The 24,377-nt window shown below is 46.5% G+C and overlaps 1 protein-coding gene across 3 annotated transcripts in view; it reads left to right on the top strand.

Moving 5' to 3' along the window:
• Window positions 1-24,377, top strand: part of LOC139265728 (GRAM domain-containing protein 2B) — a 197,896-nt gene that overhangs the window by 116,896 nt on the left and 56,623 nt on the right. For 2 of the 3 annotated variants that reach the window (XM_070883040.1, XM_070883031.1), the window contains exon 2: window positions 23,336-23,464. In XM_070883040.1, the coding sequence (XP_070739141.1) occupies window positions 23,336-23,464 (129 nt within the window). Of the gene's footprint in view, window positions 1-20,081; window positions 20,191-23,335; window positions 23,465-24,377 lie in introns of those variants that run through there. The other variant, XM_070883051.1, reaches the window with a different exon arrangement.

Below are 24,377 nucleotides of genomic sequence, written 5' to 3'. Positions count from 1 at the left end.
ACCGGGAGCCAATGTAGGTCAGCAAGCACAAGGGTGATGTGTGAACGGGACTTGGTGCGAGTTAGGAAACGGGCTGCCGATTTTTGGATCACCAAGTTTATGTAGGGTAGAATGTGGTAGGCCAGCCAGGAGTAGTCCAAGTCTAAGATAACAAAGGCATGGATGAGGGTTTCAGCAGCAGATGAGCTGAGGCAGGGGCGGCGGCGGACAATGTTAGAGGTGGAAATTTGCTGCGGATATGTGGCCGGAAGCTCATTTTGGGGTCAAATATGGTACCTAGGTTAACTCCCGCGCAGCTGGCTCACTGGCTTTTAAATCGGTAAAACCACGTATGTGCAGTATTTTGAATGGGGTTAACTAGGCTAACTTAGTTTATGACCAATAATGGTATAATGTACTGTAAGTTGCTGATTGAAGCCATGCTCTAGAAATGGGATATATTTCCCTGTAAATTACTGCATGTAAATTACAGTATGCATCTATGCATAACTACTTCATAATTATCTTGCTTCCTCCTCATTACCATATCTTGGCTGTTTTGAAGCTCTCCCATCCTTCCTTCACTGAGAAGCTGCTCAGGCAACCTATTTATTTGCTGGTACCGCCCTTGAAGTACTTATTGGGAGGTGTGCTGAACATAATTGAGGTTTCTGGGTTTTTTTTTGTTTGTTCGGTATAAACATGACCGTTACATTCAAAGATGAATTCCTAAATTTGGAGTTAGATCCAACAAAATTTGGAAACATTAATATCAAAATGTAAATTGCAGTTCTGATGTAACCCACAGCACCTTCTGTGTTTAGCATAGGGAGCACCGTGTTCTCTCCATGCCAATGGCCAGCGCCATAGTAGAACCTACCATTGATGTTCTGTCATGTACAAACCCAGTTCACAGATCCTGCAATCCAAGCCATAAAAATGTTTGAAATTTTGCTTTCCGTTTTTTTGTTCTCCAGATACGAGTGATGCTGGCAAGTCTGCATTTATTGCCCATCCCTAATTACCCTGACAAGGTGATGGGCAGAAATTGTTTGTACAACTAAATTGTTTGCTAGGTTATTTCAGAGAGTATCAACAACAACAACTTGCATTTATATAGCACCTTTAACCTAGTAAAACATCCCAAGGTGCTTCAAAGGAGTGTTGTATAACAAAATTTGACACCAAGCCACATAAGGAGATTTTAGGACAAATGACCAAAAGCTTGGTCAAAGAGGTAAGTTTTAAGAAGTGTCTTAAAGGTGGCGAGGTTTAGGGAGAATTCCAGAGCTTGGGGCACCAGCAGCTGAAGGCATGACTGCCAATAGTAGAGCAATTAAAATTGGGGATGCATTAGAGGCCAGAATTAGAGGAACGCAGAGATCTTGGAGGGTTGTAGGCAATGTTCCCTTTAATTTATTTTTTGGATGCATGACTGCTGGCTGCGCGAGAGCTACAGTGTGCTGCATGGCCACGTAGCTTAAAGGGAATATTGGTTGTAGGTATGCATGGAGAAAGAGTCAGACTGAACACTGAGCTCAAAGTAAAGTGTGACCTTAGTCTTTTATTGCAGGTCTCCAGAGTGCCTCTCCAACCTGTGAAGCCTCCTTAAATACCTGTGCTCCCAAGGGATTATGGGATCCCTTGGGACTCCAGGGGATGAGCCCTCTGGTGGATGTACAGAGTAAATACAAGATTACATATATAACAATAGGACTGGAGGAGGTTACAGAGATGGGGAGGGGCAAGACCATGGAGGAATTTGAAAACAAGAATGGAAATTTTAAAATTGAGGCATTGCCGGACCGGGAGCCAATATAGGTCAGCGAGCATAGAAACATAGAAAATAGCTGCAGGAGTAGGCCATTCGGCCCTTCGAGCCTGCACCGCCATTCAATGAGTTCATGGCTGAACATGCAACTTCAGTACCCCGTTCCTGGTTTCTCGCCATACTCCTTGATCCCCTTAGTAGTAAGGACTACATCTAACTCCTTTTTGAATATATTTAGTGAATTGGCCTCAACAACTTTGTGGTAGAGAATTCCACACGTTCATCACTCTCTGGGTGAAGAAGTTTCTGCTCATCTCAGTCCTAAATGGCTTACCCCTTATCCTTAGACTGCGACCCCTGGTTCTGGACCTCCCCAACATTAATAAGAACATAAGAACATTATAACATAAGAATTAGGAACAGGAGTAGGCCATCTAGCCCCTCGAGCCTGCTCCGCCACCCAACAAGATCACGGCTGATCTGACCATGGACTCAGCTTCACTTACCCGCCCGCTCCCCATTACCCTTAATTCCCTTATTGGTTAAAAATCTATCTCTCTGTGATTTGAATACATTCACTGAGCTAGCCTCAACTGCTTCCTTGGGCAGAGAATTCCACAGATTCACAACCCTCTGGGAGAAGAAATTCCTTCTCAACTCGGTTTTAATTTGGCTCCCCTGTATTTTGAGGCTGTGCCCCCTAGTTCTAGTCTCCCCGACCAGTGGAAATAACATCTCTGCCTCTATCCTGTCTATCTCCTTCATTATTTTAAATGTTTCTATAAGATCACCCCTCATCCTTCTGAACTCCAACGAGTAAATACCCAGTCTACTCAATCTATCATCCTAAGGTAACCCCCTCATCTCCGGAATCAGCCTAGTGAATTGTCTCTGTACCCCTTCCAAAGCTAGTATATCCTTCCTTAAGTAAGGTGACCAAAACTGCACGCAGTACTCCAGGTGCGGCCTCACCAATACCCTGTACAGGTGCAACAGAACCTCCCTGCTTTTGTACTCCATCCTTCACGCAATGAAGGCCAACATTCCATTCGCCTTCCTGATTACCTGCTGCACCTGCAAACTAACTTTTTTTTGGGATTCATGCACAAGGAGGTCTGGAACAAAGTCTCCACCAAGCGCAGCTCTCCGCCGGCTGGAGTGGCGGCCGTTCTGCAGGAACCGCTGCTCGGGAATCCGTACCTCCACGGCCGAGGCTTTATGTGGCGGTCGGAAGAGAGGGCTGTGGCTGGTGAGGTGACCAGGGTCAGGGACCTGCTCGATGGCGGAGGAGCGGGCTGGATGGCGCCAGACACGCTGGCGCGGCGCCTAAATTCTGCCAACGTCCGCCATGCGGCCGATGCCATCGAGTCGCTAAAAACAGCTCTGGGCCCTGACTCCGTTAGGTGCATCGAGGAGGCTCAAGCACGTGGGGAGATCCCGTCCGAACTGACCCCCGTCCGGACGGAATTCCTCATCGGCGCCAAACCCCGGAACCTCCCTCGGGGGCCGGCGCCTCACAACTTGAGCCGCCTCGGGGAAATCCCCTCCGTGCCTTTCAGTTCCGCGCGGAGGGGTTTCCTGTACGGGCTGCTCCTGCACACCCTCAACTTTGCCATCCTCGCCGGCCATCCGGACACGCCATGGCGTACCATCTTGCCGTCCGGAGGAGGCGGGGGTCCCCGATGGAGGGCACTACGCAGGGGTCCTCCCACTATTCATCGGGGACTTGGCCTGGAGGGTGGTGCACGGAGCAGTGACGTGCAATAAATTTTTAAGCCGGTTCACGGACTCCCAGGCCGCCTGCAATTTCTGCGGTCTGGAGGAGTCCGTGTTCCATGTTTTTATTGAATGCACAAGGTTGCAGCCCCTGTTTCATTATTTGAAGGGGCTGCTCCTGAAATTCTGGCTGCACTTCAGTCCCAATCTCCTGATCTTTGGGCACCCTGTGCGGAGGGGAGCGGGTAGGTCCGAGGGCCTCCTCGTAGGACTGCTCCTGGGCACGGCCAAGGGTGCCATCAGCCGGTCCAGGCAGCGGGCGGTCGAGGGGGTCGTTCAACCTGACTGCCTGCCTCTCTTCCGCTCTTACATCCGGTCCAGGGTGTCCTTGGAGATGGAGCACGCGGTGTCCACCGGTACGCTCGCGGCCTTCCGCGAGAGGTGGGCACCAGAGGGACTGGAGTGCATCATCACGCCCGGCAACCAAATTTTAATTTGATTTTACGTTTTAAAGTTTAATTTGTTTTAATTGCCGGTGCTTTTAGTGTCCCCCTCTCCTTTTATAGGGGGCACTGGAAAAAGGAAAAATTTGATTTTAGTGCCCAAAAAAAAAAAAACCACAAAAAAACCCCCAAAAAAAACAAAAAAAGGGCCTTGTAAATGTCTTGTGTGTGTCATCCAGGTCGGGTGGCACGGATACATGTTTTATGTTTTGCAGGTTAACTCAAAAGAGTTTCATGCACAAGGACCCCCAGGTCCCTCTGCATTGCAGCATGTTGTAATTTCTCCCCATTCAAATAATATTCCCTTTTACTGTTTTTTTTTTCCCCCCAAGGTGGATGACCTCACATTTTCCAACATTGTATTCCATCTGCCAAACCTTAGCCCATTCTCTTAACCTATCTAAATCTCTTTGCAGCCTCTCTCTGTCCTCTACACAACCCGCTTTCTCACTAATCTTTGTGTCATCTGCAAATTTTGTTACACTACACTCTGTCCCCTCTTCCAGGTCATCTATGTATATCTTAAACAGTTGTGGTCCCAGCACCAATCCCTGTGGCACACCACTAACCACCGATTTCCAACCCAAAAAGGACCCATTTATCCCGACTCTCTGCTTTCTGTTAGCCAGCCAATTCTCAATCCATGCTAATACATTTTCTGACTCCGCGTACCTTTATCTACTGCAGTAACCTTTTGTGTGGCCCCTTATCGAATGCCTTTTGGAAATCCAAATACACCACATCCATCGGTACACCTCTATCCACCATGCTCGTTATATCCTCAAAGAATTCCAGGAAATTAGTTAAACATGATTTCTCCTTCATGAATCCATGTTGCGTCTGCTTGATTGCACTATTCCTATCTAGATGTCCCGCTATTTCTTCTTTAATGATAGCTTCAAGCATTTTCCCCACTGTAGATGTTAAACTAACCGGCCTATAGTTACCTGCCTTTTGTCTGCCCCATTTTTTAAACTGAGGCGTTACATTAGCTGCTTTCCAATCCGATGGCACCTCCCCAGAGTCCAGAGAATTTTGGTAGATTATAACGAATGCATCTGCTATAACTTCCGCCATCTCTTTCAATACCCTGGGATGCATTTCATCAGGACCAGGGGACTTGAGTCCCATTAGCCTGTCCAGCACTACCCCACTAGTGATAGTGATTGTCTCAAGGTCCTCCCTTCCCACATTCCTGTGGCCAGCAATTTTTGGCATGGTTTTTGTGTCTTCCACTGTGAAGACTGAAGCAAAATAATTGTTTAAGGTCTCAGCCATTTCCACATTTCCCATTATTAAATCCCCTTTCTCATCTTCTAAGGGACCAACATTTACTTTAGTCGCTCTTTTCCGTTTTATATATCGGTAAAAGCTTTTACTATCTGTTTTTATGTTTTGCGCAAGTTTACATTCGTAATCTATCTTCCCCTTCTTTATTGCTTTCTTAGTCATTCTTTGCTGTTGTTTAAAATTTTCCCAATCTTCTAGTTTCCCACTAACCTTGGCCACCTTATATGCATTGGTTTTTAATTTGATACTCTCCTTTATTTCCTTGGTTATCCACGGCTGGTTATCCCTTCTCTTACCGCCCTTCTTTTTCACTGGAATATATTTTTGTTGAGCACTATGAAAGAGCTCCTTAAAAGTCCTCCACTGTTCCTCAATTGTGCCACCGTTTAGTCTGTGTTCCCAGTCTACTCTGGCCAACTCTGCCCTCATTCCACTGTAGTCCCCTTTGTTTAACCATAGTATGCTCATTTGAGACACTACTTCCTCACCCTCAATCTGTATTACAAATTCAACCATACTGTGATCACTCATTCCGAGAGGATCTTTTACTAGGAGATCGTTTATTATTCCTGTCTCATTACACAGGACCAGATCTAAGATAGCTTGCTCCCTTGTAGGTTCTGTAACATACTGTTCTAAGAAACAATCCCGTATGCATTCTATGAATTCCTCCTCAAGGCTACCCCGTGCGATTTGATTTGACCAATCGATTATGTAGATTAAAATCCCCCATGATTACTGCCGTTCTTTTTTCACATGCCTCCGTTATTCCCTTGATTATTGTCTGCCCCACCGTGAAGTTATTATTTGGGGGCCTATAAACTATGCCCACCAGTGACTTTTTTCCCCTTACTATCTCTAATCTCCACCCACAATGATTCAACATTTTGTTCATTAGAGCCAATATTGTCTCTCACAACTGCCCTGATATCATCCTTTGTTAACTGAGCTACCCCACCTCCTTTCCCTTCTTTGTCTATCTTTCCGAATTGTCAGATATTCCTATATGTTTAATTCCCAGTCTTGGCCCCCCTGCAATCACGTTTCTGTAATTGCCACCAAATCATACCCATTTGTAATGATTTGTGCTGTCAACTCATTTACTTTATTTCGAATGCTGCGTGCGTGGGTAATGGGTGAATGGGACTTGGTGCAAGTTAGGCTATGGGCAGCAGAGAGTCAACTATGTAGAGCAGGACTGGAGTGACTTGTATGCCAAACTGGATAGGAGCAGCAGATTCCCATCCCTGCAGGGTTTTAATAGCCATCATTCTATCTGGTACTTGCACATAAATTAACAGATATGTTGAATTCTTTTGCACAAACTTCTTAAAAGCACCAGAATTGTTTATCTATGTGATCGAGTGGGCATAATACTGTACTATTATAGTAACTTGTTTTCTGCCAAAATGGAAGAAACTTTGAAACTTGAAAGAATGAAAATGGGTCAACTTTTGTCAAATTTAAGTTGGTGAAATGTCCAAAACTGCTGCTAAAAATCAACCCAAAAAGAACTTCATCAAAGGACATATTTTGTCTGTTAGCAACAGGTTTGGCTGCCGTCCATAGGACAAATTGATCTTTGCTGGCCAAGACTTGCACAACAGGAAGCTTCAGATGATCCTCAATAATTTGTTTGTCAGTAGCCAGGCAGTATGAGATTTTATAAATTAGTGGCTTCTTTGCTACCTTTTTCCTCTGTAATTTGGTAGCAACATTGATAAATTAGATCCCGACCTTTCAGGAGTTTAAAAAAAATAACTTTTGCCTCTTTTTAGGGAGAAAATCATATTAAACCATTGCATTTTATATGTTAAGCATTTTTTTTTGCATACCCCACTTTTTTTTTTAGACAGTTTATTTTTTCTCTACTATTTTATGGTAAGCAATGAATGATGGTGCCCATTGCATGCATTAATTATTTATAATGATTCCTTTCATATCTGTAATGGAATTCACGATAACATTTCAACTGGGCATGGAAACCCTCTGTTAAGGCACTTTTATACTGTTTGGTACTCTTGTCAAAGTAATATTTTATTATCAATGGCCTAGGATACCAGCAATTGTGCTCCTAGCTGCTAGCATTGGGGCTTCGTGGCTGCTGTTTCCCACAAGGCCTGAAGGTTAGCGGGTGGAAGGGAAAAATGAGGGTGAAGTATCCTGTTATATATGTATACTTGTATTTACTCTGTATAGCCACCAAAGGGCTCATCCCCTGGAGTCCCAAAGGATCCCCTAATCCCTTGGAAGCACAGGTATTTAAGGAGGCTTCACAGGCTGGAGAGGCACTCTGAAGACCTGCAATAAAAGACGAATGTCACACTTTACTTTGAGCTCAGTGTTCAGTCTGACTCTTTCTCCATACACAACAACTGGTGACGAGATACAGACAGCAAACCCAAAGATGCAGAGAACAGTGGGCATCCTGGGGAAATTCTTGGAGGGAGATGATTGGGAAACTTTTGTGGAGCGACTCAAACAGTACTTCGTGGCCAACGAGCTAGATGGGGAAAAGAGCGCTGCCAAACGAAGGCCGATCCTCCTCACCGTCTGTGGGGCACCAACATATGGCCTCATGAAGAATCTGCTCACTCCAGCGAAACCCACTGAGAAATCATACGATGATTTGTGCACACTGGTCCGAGAGCATTTGAACCCAAAGGAAAGTGTTCTGATGGCGAGGTACCGGTTCTACACCTACAAAAGGTCTGAAGGCCAGGAAGTGGCGAGTTATGTCGCCAAGCTAAGACACCTTGCAGGACATTGCGAATTTGAAGGACATTTGGAACACATACACTCAGACTTTTTCATACTTGGCATTGGCCACGAAACCATACTTCGCAAACTTTTGACTGTAGAGACCCCAAACTTGAGTAAAGCCATAGCGATAGCCCAGGTGTTCATTGCCACCACTGACAATACGAAGCAAATCTCTCCGCACACAAGTGCTGCTACAAGTACTGTGAACAAAGTGATGTTGTTTTCAAATCGTAACGTATAGGGCAGGTCACACATACCTGCAGCTACATATCTGCAGATGTCTGAGTCCACCATCAAGGGTGGTGATTGCAAGGCCATTAACACCTTGCTGGCGCTGCAGGGGTGATCATCGTTTCCATTCATGCCGATTCAAAGAGTACGTTTGCAAGGGCTGTGGAACAATGGGGCACCTCCAACGAGTGTGCAGGCGAGCTGCTAAGCCTGTTAAACCTGAAAACCACCATGTTGCAGAGGACAGATCCACTGAGGATCACGACAAAGCAGAGCCTCAGATCGAGGAAGCAGAGGTACATGGGGTGCACACATTCACCCGAATTGTCCCCCGATAATGCTGAATGTTGAACTAAATGGATTCCTGGTGTCAATGGAGCTGGACACGGGGCGCGAGCCAGTCCATCATGGGCAAAAAAACATTTTAAAGGTTGTGGCGCAACAAGGCCTTGAGGCCTGTCTTAACTCCAGTTCGCACGAAACTAAGAACTTACACAAAAGAACTGATATCTGTAATCGGCAGTGCTAGCGTAAAGGTCTCCTACGATGGAGCGGTGCACAAGGTACCACTCTGGGTGGTACCGGGCGATGGTTCCACGCTGCTTGGCAGGAGCTGGCCAGGAAAGATACATTGGAACTGGGACGACGTCAGAGTGCTATCGCCCGCTGACGACACTTCGTGTGCCCAGTCTTGAGCAAATTTCCTTTGCTGTTCGAACCAGGCATCGGGAAATTCCAAGGAGCAAAAATGCAGATCCACCTAATTCCATGGGTGCGACCCTCCATCACAAGGTGAAAGCAGTACCGTACATGATGAGTGAGAGAGGGTAGAGATCAAACTAAACCGGCTGCAAAGAGAGGGCATCATTTCCCCGATCGAGTTCAATGAGTGGGCCAGTCCTATCGTCCCAGTCCTCAAGGGAGATGGCACCGTCAGAATCTGTGGCGATTACAAAGTAACTATCAATCGTTTCTCCCTGCAGGACCAATACACACTACCAAAGGCCGACGACCTCTTTGCAACGCTGGCGGGAGGAAAGACAATCACGAAGCTGGATCTGACTTCAGCCTATATGACGCAGGAACTGGAGGAATCATCGAAGGGCCTCACCTGCATCAACACGCACAAAGGTCTTTTTGCTTCGAACAGATGCCTGTTTGGAATCCGATCGGCGGCGGCGATATTCCAAAGAAACATGGAAAGCTTACTGAAGTCGGTCCCACACACCATGGTCTTCCAGGACGACCTCTTGGTCACAGATCGGAACAGTCGAGCATCTGCAGAACCTGGAGGAGGTTCTTAGTCGACTCAACCGCTTGGGGCTCAGGTTAAAACGCTTGAAGTGTGTTTTCCTGGCGCCTGAAGTGGAGTTCCTGGGAAGGAGGATTGCGGCGGATGGCATCAGGCTCAGCAACATGAAGACGGAGGCAATCGAGAACGCACCGAGGCCACAGAACGTGACGGAGCTGCGATCATTTCTGGGACTCCTGAACTACTTTGATAATTTCTTATCGTGTCTCAGCACACTCTTAGAACCACTACATGTCTTACTACGAAAAGGGGACGAATAGGTTTGGGGCAAAAGCCAAGAAAATGCCTTTTGTAAAAGCGAAAAAATTGTTATGCTCAAACAAATTGCTTGTGTTGTATGATCCATGTTAGCATTTGGTACGAGCATGTGATGCGTCGTCATATGGCATCGGCTGTGTATTGCAACAAGCTAATGATTTTGGGAAACTGCAACCGGTTGCTTATGCATCCAGGAGTCTGTCTAAGGCTGAGAGAGCTTACAGCATGATTGAGAAAGAAGCGTTAGCACGTGTCTATGGATAAAGAAAATGCATCAATACTTGTTTGAGCTAAAATTTGAATTGGAAACTGACCATATGCCACTTATATCCCTGTCTCCGAGAGTAAAGGGATAAATACCAAAGCATCGGCCCGTATCCAGAGATGGGCACTCACATTGTCCGCATACAACTACGCCATCCGCCACAAGCCAGAACCCCTTATTATCTCGACTCAAAAGCTGTGTGCTTCACGGGAGCTGGTCCAGTGTCAGTGGAAATGCAGGAGGCGATAAAGCCATTCCAGCGGCGCAAAGATGAAATGTCTATACAGGCAGACTGCCTTCTTTGGGGCAATCGAGTAGTTGTCCCCAAGAAGGGTAGAGACACTTTCATCAATGACCTCCACAGTACCCACCCAGGCAGATCCCATGTGTGGTGGCCCGGTATCGATGTGGACTTGGAGTCCTGCATTCACCGATGTAACACGTGCTCGCAGTTAAGCAATGTACCAAGGGAGGCGCTGCTAAGTTTATGGTCTTGGCTCTCCAAACCATGGTCTAGAGTACACGTCGACTATGCAGGCCCGTTCTTGGGTAAAATGTTCCTTGTGGTTGTAAACGCGTGCTCCAAGTGGATTGAATGTGCGAGAATGTTGGCTAGCATGTCCGCTGCCACTACTGAAAGCCTGTGGGCCATGTTTGCGCCACACTGCCTACCTGATGTCCTAGTGAGCGACAATGGGCCATGTTTTACCTGTGCCGAGTTCATAGAATTCATGACCCGTAACAGGATCAAACATGTCACATCTGCCCCATTTTAAACCAGCGTCCAATGGTCAGGCAGAGAGAGCAGTGCAAACCATCAAGCAAGACTTGAAGAGGGTAACTGAAGGCTCACTGCAGACTTGCCTACCCCGAGTCCTGCTTAGTTACCGCACGAGACTCCCCTCACTCAGTGGGATCCCACCTGCTGAACTGCTCATGAAAAGAGCACTTAAGACAAGGCTCTCATTAGTTCACCCTGATCTACATGAACAGGTAGAGAGCAGGCGGCTTCAACAAAGTGCATACCATGATAGTGCAAATGTGCCACGCAAGATTAAAATCAATGATCCTGTATTTGTATTAAATTATGGATAAAGTCCCAAGAGGCTTCCCGGCACTGTCGTGACCAAAGAGGGGAGTAGGGTGTTTCGGGTCAAACTCATTCACCGGAAACACTTGGACCAAATCAAATTCAAATTCACGGACTATCCTGAGCAAACCCAACTTCGACCCTACCTTTTTTGATCCCCCAACATACACACCAGTGGCAACCGGCACCACGGTTGACCACGAAGCAGAACCCATCATCCACAGCAGCCCAGCGAGGGCCCAACAAATGATTCAACAAAACCAGCTTTCACACCGAGACGATCAACCAGGGCAAGAAGGGTCCCAGATCGACTCGCATTGTAAATAGTTACACTATTGACTTTGGTGAGATGGGGGAGGGGGGGGTGGGGAGAAAGAGTTATATATGTATACTTGTATTTACTCTGTATAGCCACCAGAGGGCTCATCCCCTGGAGTCCCATAATCCTTGGGGGCACAGGTATTTAAGGAGGCTTCACAGGTTGGAGAGGCACTCTGGAGACCTGCAATAAAAGACTACAGTCATACTTTACTTTGAGCTCACTGTTCAGCCTGACTCTTTCTCCATACACAACATACCCAATGTCAAGTCCTCTTAAGTTTGTCCCCCCCCAAAAAAACCCCGAGAAGGAAACAAAGTTGCATTTTTATATGGTGACTTTCTTCTTGGGCAATCTTGCGGAGTCGAGGATGATTTGCTCCCACACTAACATGAGTTCTAAAGTGGCTGATGAGTCCAATGGGATCTACAGATTCTGTCACAAGTAGGGCAGGTGGTGGTTGAAGGGACGGGTGGGTGGGGTGCTTGGTTTGTCGTACACTCCTTCCGCTGTTTGTACTTGACTACCGTGTGCTCCCTACGAAGGGACTCAAAGTGTTCGACGCCTTCCCGAATGCTGCTTCTCTACTTTGAGCGTTCATGGGCCAGGTATTCCCAAGAGTCAGCGGGGATGTTACATTTTTTCAGGGAGGCTTTGAGAGTGTCTGTCTTCCTGAGGCTCGCTGGTGTGACAAAGTTCGGAGTAGAGTGCCTGTTTCGGGAATCTTGTATCAGGCATGCAGTCTATGTGGCCCGCCCATCGGAGCTGACTGAGCGTGATCAAAGCCTCGATGCTGGAGATGTTGACCTGAGAGAGAACACTGACATCGGTATGCCTATCCTGCCAATGGATTTGCAGAATTTTGTGGAGGCAATGTTGATGGTACTTCTCCAGTGCTTTGAGGTGCCTACTGTATATTTTCCATGTCTCTGAAGCAGAAAGGAGGATGGGAATCACTACTGCTCTGTAGACCCTGAGCTTGATGCCGGGTTTGAGATCCTGGTTTTCGAACACCCTTTTCCTCAGGTGACTGAAGGCTGCACTGGCACACTGAAGGTGGTGGTGGGTTTCGTCATCGATGTCTGCCCTCGCTGACATGAGGCTCCCAAGGTATGGAAAGTGGTCCACGCTGTCCAAGATCTTATCATGAATCTTGATGACTGGGGGGCAGTACTGTGAGGCGGGGGCAGGTTGGTAGAGAACCTTTGTCTTACCGATGTTTTGTGTAAGGCCCAGACTCTCTCATGCTTCAGTGATTGTTTGGAGTTTGGCCTCTGAGTGTGCACAAATGTAAGCATCGTCTGCATACTGTAATTCAATGAGAGGTTGAGATAACCTTGGTACTCGACAGAGGCAATGGAGGTTGAACAATTTTCCATTCATCCTGTAGATTAGCTCTACTCCAGCAGGGAGCTTGTTGGAGGTTAGAGGCAGCATTGCAGCGAGAAAAATGGATAAGAGCGTTGGTGCAATGACACAGCGTTGCTTGACCCCGGTCTGCACTTGTATTGGGTCTGTATTGTAAGGATCACGGCTTGCCTGTCATCGTGAAGCAGGCAGAGGATGGTGACAAATTTGAGGACAGACGAATTTGAGGAGGACACTCCATAATCCCCCTCGGTTGACAGAGTCGAAGGCCTTTGCGGTCAAAGGAGGCCATGTACAGGGATTGATGCTGCTCCCTACATTTTTCTTGGGTTTGTCATGCAGTGAAAATCATGTGGGCGGAGTCCGTATTGCGACTCTGGGAGGAGCTCTTGAGCCACTGGGAGTCGACGTTTGAGTAGGATTCTTGCGATTAATTTTCCCTGTGGCAGACAGCAGGGAGACTCCTCTGTAATCACCTTTCTTGAAAATGGTCATGATTATGGTGTCTCGGAGTTCCCCCCAGCATGCTCTCCTCGTCCTCGTCCTCGTCCCAAGTGAGAGTGACGAGGTCATGGATTCACTCCAAGGATACTTCTCCGCCATGCTTTAGTACTTCGGTGGGGATTCCATCTGCTCTTGAGACCTTGTTGTTTTTCAGCTGCCGGATGGCCTTTTCAACCTCATGCCAGGCTGCTGTTGTGCCGAGATGGTGGCGGGTAGCATGTTGTGGGATGGAGTCGAGGATGCTCACGTCAAAGGCAGAGTCTTGGTTAACGAGATCTTTGAAGTGCTCCTTCCAGCAGGCACTAACTGGCTCTCTGTCCCTGAACTGGGGTAGGACTTTGAGTGCTTGGGCTGTAGGTGGTCTTGACCGCTAAAAACAGCCGCAAACTTCATGATTGTCGGCTAATTGCTGGATTTCCTGTGCTCTGTCCACCCACCATCTGTTCTTTAGGTCACAAGTTTTTTTGTTGGACCTCGGACTTCAGTTGCTTGGAGATCTGTTTTCTTTCTCTCGAGTTGTGATACTGTTTCCAATTCAAGAATGCCTTGGGTTTACAGTTTATTAGCTCCTGGATCTCCTGGTTGTTCTCATCGAACCAGTCTTGAGTATCCAAGAGTTTCTTCACCGGTGCTGATTATGGTGGATTTGAGGGCAGACCAAGCACTATGGACATGCCACTGTCTCTGGTTCATTTTGGAGTCGTCAGGCTGGCTGTGAGGCATTAGCTGAATAGGGCTTTTTTTGCCAGGTCTGAGTGCTTCAGCGTTGATTTTATGGCAGCAGTTTTTCACATTTGGCGATTTGTGACTTTCACATCCTCAAGATGACTCAAAGCTCTCGATTGCCAACACATTTACAGTGATTGCACTTCAAAAGGTATGTAGGTAAAAGGGGAAACATTCATCAAGGACACCGAAGCAGTCGGGCCATTGGAAGGAGCACTTCGAAGGTCTTCTCAATTGAGACTCTACCTTTGATTCAAGTGTTCTCGACTCCATCCCGCAGCATGCTACCTGCCACCACCTCAGTAAAACCCCAACACTGCACGAGGTAGAAAAAGCCACAAGACAGCTTAAAAACAAGAAGGTTACGGGAGCGGATGGAATCCCTGCTGAGTCACTGAAGTATGGCAGAGAGGCACTGTTGGCGCGAATACATGACCTCATATCTTATCTGGAGGGAGGAGAGCATGTCGGGAGGTTTCAGAGATGCAGTGATCGTGACCATTTTTTTTTTAAAAAGGGTACAAGTCCAACTGTAGCAACTACTGTTATCAGCCACTGGGAAAGTCATCGCTAGAGTTCTCCTCAACTGTCTTCTCCATGTGGCCGAGGAGCTCCTCCTGGAATCACAGTGCGGATTTCGTCCCCTACGGGGCACAACGGGCATGATTTTTGCCACGCGACAGCTGCAGGAAAAATGCAGGGAACCACGCCAGCTCTTATACATGGCCGCCTTCGACCTTACAAAGGCCTTTGACACTGTTAACCCCAGGGTCTATGGAGTATCCTCCTCCATTTAGATGCCCCCAAAAGTTCGTCACCATCCTCCACCTGCTCCACGACGACATGCAGGCCGTGATCCTTACCAACGGATCCATTACAGACCCAATCAACGTCCGACCAAGGGTCAGACAGGGCTGCGTCATCGGTCCATTCCTTTTCTCAATCTTTCTTGCTGCCATGCTCCACCTTGGAGTCAACAAGCTCCCCGCTGGAGTGGAACTAAACTACAGAACCTGTGCGAACCTGTTCAACGTTCGCCATCTCCAGGCCAGGTCCAAGATCACCCCAACCTCTGTCGTCGAGCTACAGTACGCGGATGACGCCTGTGTCTGCGCACGCAGAGGCTGAACTCCAGGACATAGTCGACGTATTTACTGAAGCATACGAAAGCATGGGCTTTATGCTAAACATCCGTAAGACCAGTCTGTCCTTGCCGCACAACACTGCCACCGCCCCTCCCCAAGTCATCAAGATTCACGGCGCAGCCCTGGACAACGTGGACCATTTCCCATACCTCGGGAGCCTCTTGTCAACAAGAGCAGACATTGACGACGAGATTCAACATCGCCTCCAGTGCAGCCTTCGCCCGCCTGAGGAAAAGTGTTTAAAGACCCGGCCCTCATCTGCCACCAAGCTCAGGGTCTACAGGGCTGTTGTAATATCCGCCCTCCTGTATGGCTCAGAGGCATCGACCATGTACAGTAGATGTTGTGTATTGCTCTAGTACATTAAATGTATGATAAGTACAATGGTGCACCACAGAGGGCACTGTGGTGGGAGACTTGAAAGTACATGCATGAGGCAGTATAAAAGGCTGCCCACCACACCTGTGGAGCACTCTGGAGTTGTTCAATAAAGGACTATGGTCACAGCAGTTAGACTTGCACCAGACCGTGTGGAGTCAGTGATTTGTGTGCTACATACACCACATTGGCAACGAGGAAGCGGACGAACTCCACGCAACCATGGCTACTCTGGGCTCGCTAAAGGATTTTACCGTGGGCAACGATTGGGAGGCCTTTACAGAAAGGCTCGAGTACCACTTCACAGCAAACGACCTGACAGGGAGCACGGACGCAATGAGATAAGCGTAAGGCGATATTGCTTTCTGGTTGTGGCGATGAGGTTTACTGTCTTGTCAGGGATTTGCTGGCAATCGGGAGCGCAAGGGACAATTCATATGGGGAGCTGGTCGCACTCATTCGTGACCAGTTGAAACCGAAGGAGAGCATCCTCATGGCCAGATACAAATTTTACCATCACTGTAGACCTGAGGGCAGGATGTCACCAAATATGCTGCGGACCTCAGGAGACTCGCGGCGCCGTGTGATTTTGGCGCACACCTTGACGAGATGTTGCGGGACGTTTTCGTTATGGGGATTGGCCATGAGGGCCTCCTTAACAAGCTGCTAGCCACGGAACCCACAGTCACCCTGACAAAGGCCATCACCATCAGCTGGGCATATATGACCTCAACTTGCAGCACAAAGCAAATGATGCACACCGTCTCGAACCCGGCAGGCACTGTCCACAGGATAGCGCCCACCACAGACAAAACTGCAGAACGTGGCTCTGCCCGGGGCAGAGAACATGGATCTCGGGTTCCTGGAACTCGGAGTCCGCTGAAGGGGGCCAATCAAGCAGCACCATGCTGGCGCTGTGGAGGAAGCCATGGGGCTCACCGGTGCAGGTTTGCGGAGTACACATGCAATACCTGCCATGTTAAAGGCCACCTTCAGTGTATGTGTAAAAGAAATCAGACTCCCCACGTGGCTGAGGAGATGGGGGATGATCCACTGTTCAGCGAGGAGCAGGCAGAAGAAGATGAGGTGTTGCGACTGTCTACGTGCACCAACGATTCGTCCCCAATGATCATGGAAGTAAAAATTGACGGAGTCCCAGTGAGTATGGCAGTGGATATGGGATCGGGTCTGTCGTTGATGAGTCAGAGAACTTTTGATAAACTGTAGGGTAACCCCCGGCCGCACGACCCAAGCTGGTCCCGGTCACGGCAAAGCTGCGTACCTACACCAAGGAACTAATACCTGTTCTCAGCAGAGCGGATGTGCAGGTATCTCACGGGGGCAAGACGCACGGTTTACCCTTATGGGCCAATGCTCTTCGGCAGAAGATGGATGGGAAAAGTCCGTGGGAGCTGGGAAGACTTCACTCCTCCACAGACTGCTGCTGCCCGGGTCCCCAAAGAAACATAGAAACATAGAAAATAGGTGCAGGTGTAGGCCATTCGGCCCTTTGAGCCTGCACTGCCATTCAATGAGTTCATGGCTGAACATGCAACTTCAGTACCCCATTCCTGCTTTCTCGCCATACCCCATGAGCCCCCCTAAAGAGCAGCGCCAACCGAGCTGGAGCTGCAGCCTAAATCCACACATCGGTGACAGCAGCCCAGAACTCCTGACCCCAAGCAATCCTGCAGCCTCCGCCTCCATAGATGAGCAGACCCTGGAAGAACAAAGTTGCAGATCAGCCTCCACCCTTGGAGAACAGGTATTGCTGAGGTGTGGGCCTATTGCTGGGGTGCAGGCTGGCAGGGAACTCCGGGCGAGAAGCGGGAGGCCTATCGATGGCCGACGGATCCGGGGGGCCCACGCGAAACAGTCGGGCGGCAGCGGCGGCGCCCGCAGGAGAGACGGCCATGGAGGCTGCGGCAGTGGCGGGTGTGACTCGGAGGGATGTGAGGCAGAGCGGCGGATGCGGCAGCAAGCACTGAGCGACTCACTGTGACTGAGTCCAGGGAGCCACTGCTGCAAGAGAGATTGATCTGGGCCGTTTTGCTTTTTCCCTTTCCCTCCTTCCTTGTTTGTTCTTCTTTCTTCGCCAGCGAGCTCAAGATGGTGGGGAGCTTCGTGGCAACGGAGACAAAGGCCAGCAGAACACCTAAGATGGCGGCGCCCAAAGGAAGCCTCGTGGGAGCCACAAGATGGCATCTTAAAAGGGAAATGCTCCCAGGAGTCTTAAGAGCCTTACACCACTGCGGTCCCCATATAAAGACTTTTGGACTTTTGTAAGGCTAGAGTGAGCCTAAGCGTACTATGTGAATGTAGGATGATGGATTTATGACTAATATTTTAATGCTAGATGGTCACTGTGTTTAAAATAATGGACATGACTTGCGAATTACGATAAGAGTTAATATCTCAATGCTGAATGGTCACTGTGTTTAAATTCAGGGACGTGGACCCGTGACCAACATTTCCAATGGGCTAATGCGTTTTTCGATTTGGGGGATTCAAGCAACGGCTTTTTGAACTGGGTGGCGGTGGGAGGTGGGGAAGTGATGTGTATTGCTCTGGTACATTAAATGTATGATCAGTACAATGGTGCAGCACAGAGGGCGCTGTGGTGGGAGACCTGAAAGTACCTGCATGAGGCAGTATAAAAGGCTGCCCACCACACCTGTGGAGCACTCTGGAGCTGTTCAATAAAGGACTAAGGTCACAGCAGTTAGATCAACACCAGACCGTGTGGAGTCAGTGATTTGTATGTTACATACACCACAGTAGACACCAAGTCACTGGAGAAATACCACCAACAATGTCTCCAAGATCCTACAAATCCCCTTGGAAGACAGACACACCAACATTAGCGTCCTCGACCAGGCCAATATTCCCAGCATTGACCACACTTGATCAATTCCGCTGGGCAGGCCACATTGTTCGCATGCTGGACGCAAGATTCCAAAAGCAAGCGCTCTACTCGGAACTCCTTCACGGCAAATAAGCCAAAGGTGGGCAGAGGAAACGTTACAAGGACACCCTCAAAGCCTCCCTGATAAAGTGCAACATCCCCACTGATACCTGGGAGTCCCTGGCCAAAGACCACCCTAAGTGGAGGAAGTGCATCCAGGAGGGCACTGAGCATCTCTAGTCTCATCGCTGAAAGCATGCAGAAACCAAGCGCAGGCAGTGGAAAAAGCATGCGGCAAACTAGTCCCACCCTCCCTTACCCTCAACGACTATCTGTCCCACCTGGGACTGTGGTTCTCATATTGGACTGTTCAACCACCTAAGGACTCATGTTAAGAGTGGAAGCAAGTCTTCCTTGATTCCGAGGGATTGCCTATGACGATTGTAGTGTATGAATAAAGAGTCTGACTAGATACTGTAAGCTCAAAGTAAGGTGACCTTAGTCTTTTATTGCTGGTCTCCAGAGTGCCTCTCCAGCCTGTGAGGCCTCCTCAGTACAGATGCTCCCAAGGGATTGTGAGATCCCTTGGGACTCCAGGGGACGAGCCCTCTAGTGGCTACACAAGGTATTCACAGGTTTACATAAATAACAATGATGATGAAGTAAATGCACACAGCATGATCCCACAAGTAGCAATTAGATGATTGACCAACTAATTTTATGGTGTTGGTTGAGGGATAAAGAACTGACTTGGAGGGAAATCCTGGAAATACTTTATTGAATTGGGTAGTTCTAGATAATAAGCCCCAAATTTAGATGTGTGTAACCAGGAGCTGTTCAGTAGCCAATCCTTTTGCAGAGACTTTTGTTGAAGAATCAATCTTCCCAAAAAAACTCCACACGCTTGCCTAATTGAATAGTTTGATTGCCACAGGTCGACTGAAAAGCTTTGGTGTTATACAGAAGTTGTTTTTAATGACTCCCATGCCTAGCTGAAGTATAAGAGGGGGGAGTGGGTGAGAACGTGGAAGAAAGAATGATAAAGTATCAGAATGTAGAATATCCATCTGAATGGATTAGATTGTCAAAATGCCTAATTCTTTCTTCCTCCCTTCCCCTCCGCGTGAGGCAGAGTAGAAAAGCGGATTTTAAAAAATGCAATGAGAAAGATTGAGTTTTAAACTGGGCTGTGTAGAGTGGTTGAGAATTCTAATTTTCTGATCAGTTTATTGGTCTGAATGTTTTTCACATCTCTGCTACCATTTAAAATGTCGCCCTTTTTATAAGTATCCTTGACTGACTGCAGTCGGGTCCATAGCTTCAGAATGGCCGAGTAACTAAACTTAACACTGGGGGAAATGCAATGCCAATTGATTATACAGCAGTACTCGGATGGTAGGGTGATTTTTTTTTTGGGGGGGGGGGTTTGTTTTGGGGTGAAACGTTTGACCATATTTGAATTCTAGCCCATTTACATCATCCTTCAGAGTGTAGACGTTTGTGCGTCCTCTCTCATAACCCAGGATGTGTGTCAGATGGTATCAAATTACAAACTTGATGCGATGCAACAGTGCCTAGCATGTAGCAGGAAGTAAGCGGAAATTTAAACTTAGACCAGACTGATTCTCAAGTCCTTGGATCGGAGAAACTTCAATGAACGTGGGGAGGTGGGAGTTCTTTCCTTCTAACATTTTGTTACAGTGAGAGTGCCCAGCGTAAGTTTGGTAAAAGTCTGAGTTGTGCTTTGTGTAGGTAGGCCTTCAGGCAGCAAGCAGTCTGTGCAGGAAAGTGAGCTGCTGAATGTAACCATGACGCCGGTCTCTCCAATTATATTGTACAGGCCACCGACAAAAGGCTGTTTATATTCAGTTGAAATCTTGCATTACATCGATACACGATTTATAGAGACAAATAGTGCTTTGTGCTTTGCTTTGGCGGGTAATAGAATGCTTTAAGTTTAAGGAAATGAACTTGTTTCTAAAGCGGTATAAGTCGGCTCGCGCCTTCACAGAACCCTTCCTACTGTTGCACAAACAGCGCGATTTCCTGTGACCGATGACTTTTCGCAGTGTTTGGATACGCACCATGAACATCAAAACCCATTGATGACTGGTGTTGAACTGTTTCCAGAAGAGAAGGTTTGTAATTGTGAAGAGGTCGTGTCAGATTTCATGTTGGCTCAAAGTTTGACCTCCCCACCTCCAGAATTGTGGAATACTTTTTTTCTCCTCCTGAGGACATGATTTTTGGAACAATTCCTTCCAAACCAGAGCTGCCATTTGTCAATGCAATTTGCGGTGAGGGGAGGGTGGTTGTCTGCGATGCAAATTCATATATGGACAATTGATGTCATGACATCTATCGTGCACATTCATTTTTTTGAAAGCCATTTGTATCCTGATTTGTCAGCTGCTCCCTATGCAGCAGTCAAGGGTGAGAGTGTGCAAGGGAGGGGGAGAGAACGAATACAGGGAAAAAGCTGCATGACAGCAGGAGCAGCTATGGGTGTTTTTCATCTGCATGCTGACTTAAGGAATTGCTGAGATGAAACTGATTGAAGCCAGCAGTTAAATTCTGCTAGTGGAAATGTCCTTTTCTAAACTAGATCCAATTTAGTGTATTTGTCACAACCCAAAAAAGAGTATTATAGAAATCAAATTGTCACAATGCAAAAATGGATCAGTAAAATCATTTTTCACAACCTATCAATTACACTTTTTTAAAAAAAAAAACAAGTGCAGTTTATTTCGGATTTATTAAGACTCCGGGAGAGGTGTGGTGTCTAAAATCCTTGTGCTACAACTATTTTCCATTTAATAGTAGAAATGTATAACTTTGCATTTATTTATGTTTGTAGCTCTGAATGAAGTTTGAAGAACATTTTGTCTCATGTCTGTCTGCAATCAGGGTAGCAAATTTATTGCAAATAATTCCATGTCCAGACATTTAAAGTCGATGTATCTGGCTACTGTAAATAGTTGGGGAAAATGCAGCAACCCATTCCTGCTAAATGTAATTTTTAGTCGGTCCTTTCTCCCTTAGCCGACACAGTTAGAAAATGTAGGCTGGTGCTCACAAGCATGAGGAAAATCAATGGAACATCAAGAAAAATCAATAGTCAATTTCATTTTGTATCTGTTAAGAAGCTTAATGGCATGAGCAAATGGATAGGTTTTTTTAAAGTATTGAAAACAATACAATAGTAGTACGACTTGGAGTGCATTAAGCTTTGACTGCTAAAGGTTGCCTCTTTCAGCTTTTTCTGATGGGAAGTTCCTTGTCCATAGATGACCATTTCTGGCTTACTGACATTATCCTCAATTTTTTTAAATTTGGAATTCTATAATTAGTTTATATTTCCATGAATAAAGTTTTCACAAATTACTGAAATGTATTTCAAAGCAAAGTTCTATTTACATCAGTTACACTTTCAAACTTTTGTTTTCTCTCTTCCAATTTACGTCCCTTGGGCCACTGACTTGCGGTGGTGTGATTTCAGAGCAGCAGTTGTCTTCTAATACCTCACTGAAGTGTACAGTTTGACGGTGTGAGTCCTAGTCTACCAGCACGCCTGTCATTCAACTGCACAGGACATGACCATCAAACCTGACATTCCCAGAGGTTTATTTTTGGGTCATTAGTTAACAATCTGGAAACCAGTCATCCTTCATGTTCCAGAGCACTGAGGCCAGTTTGTAGCAAAACCTGCAACTGTTGCCTCGGCATAAGCTATGAATCGGACATGTGACCTTTTGGTCTCTATGGCTTAGTTGTGCAGTCTACTCACTATATGCCAATGAAGTTTTAATAAAAAGTATAACTGGATCAGTGAGCTCTTTGTAAAAGTTTTTTTACACTACTTCTTTTATTCTGTGCTTTTATATTTACCTAACAGCGACAATTTGAGTATTCATTGATCTTCAATCTAATGAGGCTGAAGTCAGATTGGTGGTGATGGAGTTAGTTGTAACTTTGGGGATTCTGGAGCTGCTTTAGGACTCCAACACCTTTACAGAGCTTTTGTTTATTCTGCTCAACATAAAATATGCTGTAAACCAACTAAACACATCTATCCTCTGCATTTGTGAATCCTGTTCACCAGCTTCTATCAGTACTGACAGGAGCTGGGGAGAAATCAGTAGTTTATCCTTTTTATGCATATTAAATACAGGTGATTGCTCATAAAGGAGGATGAATTGGAATGTCAGTCTGTGCTGAGTAAGCTGATTTCAATCAAAAAATGTGTTGGGATGCCACAAATGGCCTCAACACATCTGGAGTAAGGAAAGGAAAATCAGCAAGGGATCCCATTTCTAATCATTATCCAGCAATCACTGTTGGAAAATGTGCCAGTCTGAATGTTGGATGAGGATATTCAGGTTGCAGCTGGCTGTACAAGACCCACATTTCAAAGCTTACACCATTGGTATGGGTCTTGCACAATATAAAATCAATTTATGAGTCTGCCTCTGCGATGAGGGAGCCAGATTTATTGGCATAAATGCCAGGAGCTGGCTCACAGATGCTGGCCTCTCAGATTGAAATTAAAATGAGGCCAATATAAAGCAACTTTATTGTGGCTCATCTTATTATAAATTGAGCACAGCACTGTTTAGGAAATCAATGGATGCCATTATATTACAGGACAGTTGTGAACCATAAACTCTTAGCTTAGTGAACCTTATTAAAATTCATCAATGCTGTAAGAAAATTGCCATGGTAACTTGCTCAGAACTGGACTTTCTCTTTATTTTTTGTAGAATGTTTCTTTTGTGTTTGACTGATCAGTAATCTGACTATAAATCTGTGCAGTTCAGAGCCGGAAAATGCAGGACTGGAAGAAAAAACGAAGAAAGCTGGGAAGCTGCTTAATCAACAGTTACAATCACTGAACTTGGATGCAGAAATCTTTGAAACCAAAAAGAGAACTTACCTGACCAGGTAAGATTTATTTAACGCAGTATTCACGGAAAACAACCTAACTTGCAGAACGCTTTGCTGCAATTGGTGTTTTAATTTTTCATAATGGTGGCTAGGTTAAAGAAAGTTAGACCAGTAGAACTACAATAGTCTTTTATAAAATACTTGTATTCTTTTGAAACTTTGGTACATGCCCCCGCCACCCCCCCCACAAAAAAAATCCAATATTTTAATTCTATTGGGGGAGATTTTTATACCATTATTGAAAGTTGGAACTGAATGTGTATCTGTATAAAACTTATTCCAATTGCCTGATTAACTGCCTGAATATAATGTCGGAAAATGTGAGGTCATCCACCTTCGGGGAAAAAAAACAGTAAAAGGGAATATTATTTGAATGGGGAGAAATTACAACATGCTGCGGTGCAGAGGGACCTGGGGGTCCTTGTGCATGAATCCCAAAAAGTTAGTTTGCAGGTGCAGCAGGTAATCAGGAAGGTGAATGGAATGTTGGCCTTCATTGCGAGAGGGATGGAGTACAAAAGCAGGGAGGTCCTGCTGCAACTGTACAGGGTATTGGTGAGGCCGCACCTGGAGTACTACGTGCAGTTTTGGTCACCTTACTTAAGGAAGGATATACTAGCTTTGGAGGGGATACAGAGACGATTCACTAGGCTGATTCCAGAGATGAGGGGGGTTACCTTATGATAGATTGAGTAGACTGGGTCTTTACTCGTTGGAGTTCAGAAGGATGAGGGGTGATCTTATAGAAACATTTAAAATAATGAAAGGGATAGACAAGATAGAGGCAGAGAGGTTCTTTCCACTGGTCGGGGAGACTAGAACTAGGGGGCACAGACTCAAAATACGGGAGAGCCAATTTAAAACTGAGTTGAGAAGGAATTTCTTCTCCCAGAGGGTTGTGAATCTCTGG

This window comes from Pristiophorus japonicus, chromosome 1, assembly GCF_044704955.1.
Source record: "Pristiophorus japonicus isolate sPriJap1 chromosome 1, sPriJap1.hap1, whole genome shotgun sequence".
NCBI classification, from domain to species: Eukaryota; Metazoa; Chordata; class Chondrichthyes; family Pristiophoridae; genus Pristiophorus; species Pristiophorus japonicus.
This window is presented reverse-complemented; position numbering and strand designations above follow the sequence as displayed.